Source organism: Drosophila miranda, assembly GCF_003369915.1.
Source record: "Drosophila miranda strain MSH22 chromosome Y unlocalized genomic scaffold, D.miranda_PacBio2.1 Contig_Y3_pilon, whole genome shotgun sequence".
In the NCBI taxonomy this organism is placed as follows: Eukaryota; Metazoa; Arthropoda; class Insecta; order Diptera; family Drosophilidae; genus Drosophila; species Drosophila miranda.
The window spans coordinates 571,416-574,841 of NW_022881625.1; the positions used below are offsets into that span (position 1 = coordinate 571,416).

The window sequence follows — 3,426 nt, forward strand, 5'->3', positions numbered from 1 at the left end:
GGATGATCACCTTTTAATTGATTTTCAACACTTTGATCCTTCAGATACTGTATCTATGCACTGATTTCTGCAGAAGATCCGTTACTGCTCACTCGGACCGCCCAAGCGCGACTGCTGGAACACCGTCCGCGGAGCCACCCATTTATGTTGATTCCCCGATGTGGATGCTGGACAGAGTACTCGGGCTTGGGCATGAGTACTCGTGAGTGTATCGTATCAATCGCTCGCTTTGGGGTTCACAATTGAGGAGGCAGACTCTTGAGCCTCCTGCTGGTGCGCAGCACGAATGGTGCCGGCTGATTTGTACCGGCATTTCCTCCAGCGGGAACGACTTCGGGAGCAGCTACGGGAGCGACTGCGGGAGCGACTCCGACCGACTCGCCTTCATCGTCCGAGCCCCCGAGCATTACGCTGTCCAAAGTAGTGCGGGACGCCCGCAGTGTCATCATGTGCCGGGTGCTGCGTTCGCCCAAGGTGTTGCGCACCTTCAGGCAGCTCTTCTGCGACAGGGTTCTTTTTTTTTCGCCCGTACCCAGGGCGAGGACGCGGCGCTGGCACTAGCCGAATGCCACGGCATGGCTGCTGGTGGGCCCGTCGTCCTCATTGCCGGGCCGTTCAAAAATCGTCTCGAGACCGGTGGGCCTCGACTTTGCGATGGTCTGCGATGGCGCCTGAGAACCGGTGGTCGGCGTCAGGCTGGGCTTCTTGGCCAGGCGGCTGGGACTAAGACTGGGCCTGGCGGCGCTCTGGCTCTTGCTCTTGCAGGCGCGCGGCGGCATTTGGCGCCGAACCATAGTCGCGGTTGCCACAGATCCTGTATCCCCCGGTATACTCCCGGCTGAAATGAGACGAAATGAGAAATGAGTTACGACTGTCCGATGGCCGCAGAACCGAGTACTTCCTTTACCTTTAGCTTTGCCTTCAAGTTTTTCCTTTGCAGGCATTTCTCGTATCTTTTTCCGGCTTTTCCGTCTCCTGGGTAAACCTTTCGACTTCTCAAACGAGCAACGAGCAACGAGCCTCTTTGGGTTGAGGGCTCTCAGTGCTCCACAGGGGAGGGGCTGAGAGGCTGGGGTGTGAGCCGCCAGCAACCAAGCGCGTTGCTTTATTAATATTTTTTTGGGCAGTATATGTCTTAATTTAATTTATGTACATTTTTGTGTTTGTTTTACAATTAAACTTTAAATGACACTCAAACACACACTAGTACATTTGATGGCACAATAAACTTTACAAACATATAATACTGCAGCAACGAAACACTTGTAACCTCAAAATAGGCCCGCAGCCAGAAGGGGTGGGGGGGGGGGGGGGGGTGGGGGGGTGGGGGGTGGAAGGCAAAAAGAGAGAGACACAAAATATTCGGCGGTGTGTGGTCTTCAGTCCCCTCTACTACCCTTGCCGCCTGCTGAGGGCAGACGACTAGGAATGTATCATGTACATGTGGGCGGGCAGTTTATAGGGGGCGTAATTGTTTTATGCGAAGACTAGCATTTTTGGCTCAATTTAGGCCGTAGTGGTGGTGGTATGGCGGCAACTGATGCTGATTTGAAAGTCGATTTGAAACCGATAATCAATTGTCAGCACCGTTGCCGCCGAAGATTTTTATCACAGATTGTAATAATTTTGTAGTGGGGTGTCGTAGAACCGCACTAATTACGAAAATAACAATGGGGGGGGGGGGGGAAGAAGAGGTTAAAGAAATGAGATCGAAAATTCAGAAAATGCAGTGTTGCAACACGTAGTCAATTGAGGAATAGATAAAGAGAAAAGGTAAACAATGCAGGTACTTTGCGTGGAAAATAAAAAAAAAAGAGACAAGCACTTGTAGAAATAACAATACAGATAAGTAGTAGACTGGAGTGAAGACGACGGAAAAACAGGTAATAAAAGAGATACTACACTGGAACAAAGACGAGACAAAACAGGTACAATTGATTTACGTTAACAATATTACAATAAACATAACAATTTAAAATAATGTCTATATCTTTTTTTTTTCTATAATTACAGGGAAGACAAGAAACAGCGGAGAATCGGCCGGCATAGCAAAACACAATGCTTGTAAAGACATTGCGTTGCATACCGGCCGACCCCGTCGTCCCCCCTGATCGTCGAAATTGGCGTCATCCGAAGTCGTCAGAAGTAGGTGCAATTAGCACCTCGTCGTCGTCGTTGTGGCTGTGGCTGCCCTCTTGGAGAACCAGTGGCACTGGTCCGGCCACCAGCTGGGAGCCAGAAGTAGACGGCACACATATTACTGTGGCGACACGGGTCCGGCCGCCAAAGTGAAATGGATGTGAGTGTGTGTGTGCGTCGGCAATTGTGGCCCTAATGTAGAGCGAGTGGCACTGGTCCGGCCACCAGCTGGGAGCCAGGAGTAGATGGCACACATTTTACTGTGGCGACACGGGTCCGGCCGCCAAAGTGAAATGGATGTGAGTGTGTGTGTGCGTCGGCAATTGTGGCCCTAATGTAGAGCGAGTGGCACTGGTCCGGCCACCAGCTGTGGGCAATGGCGGACAACGACACACATAACTCGAACGGCACAGGTCCGGCCGCCCAAGTGTTTGTGTGTGTGTGTCTGAATGGCTGGCGGTAAGTATTTTGAGAGCCCTTTTTTTTCGTATGTGTGGCTGATGGATTTTGTTCCTTTTCCAGGACCATAGGGCACTCTGAATGCCATGGCACTGGATCCGGCCACCAACTAAGGACGATGGCGGACACGACACACATAACTCGAACGGCACAGGTCCGGCCGCCCAAGTGTAATGGATGTTTGTGTGTGTATTTCCATTCCAGGTACACATGGCACTCTGAATGCTTTGATGGCGGCAGCGTCCGTTGTTCATTTTTGTTGTGGCATGCGAGTGATATGCATTTGTCATTTAATCCAATGCAGTGGCAGAGATGTGTTCAATTAGTACACAGCGTTCCAGGATATCTGGTTGTCAAGATGGTACCTCATGTCATCCATGGAGTCGTCATCTGTCCACATCTCATCGTCATCATTTTCTTCATCCATTTCAGGATCCGTCTCTGGAATGGCGGCTGGCGTTGGCCCTAACGTTTTTTGTGGTGGCTGTGATCGTGGTGGTTTCTTTGACCGCCTGGCTGCTGGAGCTGGGGCAACCACTGTTGCTGCTGCCATTGTTGGTGGATTTTCCGATGTAACTGCAATTGCTGGAGTTGCCGTCACTGCCTGGGATTGGATGAGCGAGGTGAGTAGTGACATCGTCACTTCCAGCCTCTTTTCCAATCGCGTCATCCTCTGCGTATTCTCCAACAGTGCCTGGCTGCAGGATCCCTCGAAAGATTGGCGTTTCGGCTGCATCTTCTGCCGGGAGCGGTTGTTGGCAAACTGCTGCTGCTGCTGCTGTCGCTGTTGTTGTTCGCGCTGCGGCTGCTGTTGCAGCTGCTGTAGCT

General features: G+C 51.4%; 1 protein-coding gene across 1 annotated transcript; it reads right to left on the reverse strand.

Moving 5' to 3' along the window:
* Positions 1-233: 233 nt before the first annotated feature.
* Positions 234-1,017, reverse strand: LOC117194754. Its single transcript, XM_033399255.1, has 2 exons — positions 908-1,017; positions 234-838 (listed from the first exon to the last, which is right to left on the reverse strand). Exons 1-2 carry the CDS (start codon positions 942-944, stop codon positions 558-560), a joined length of 318 nt encoding a protein of 105 aa, XP_033255146.1. The 5' UTR covers positions 945-1,017; the 3' UTR covers positions 234-557.
* Between the last annotated feature and the right edge of the window lie 2,409 nt (positions 1,018-3,426).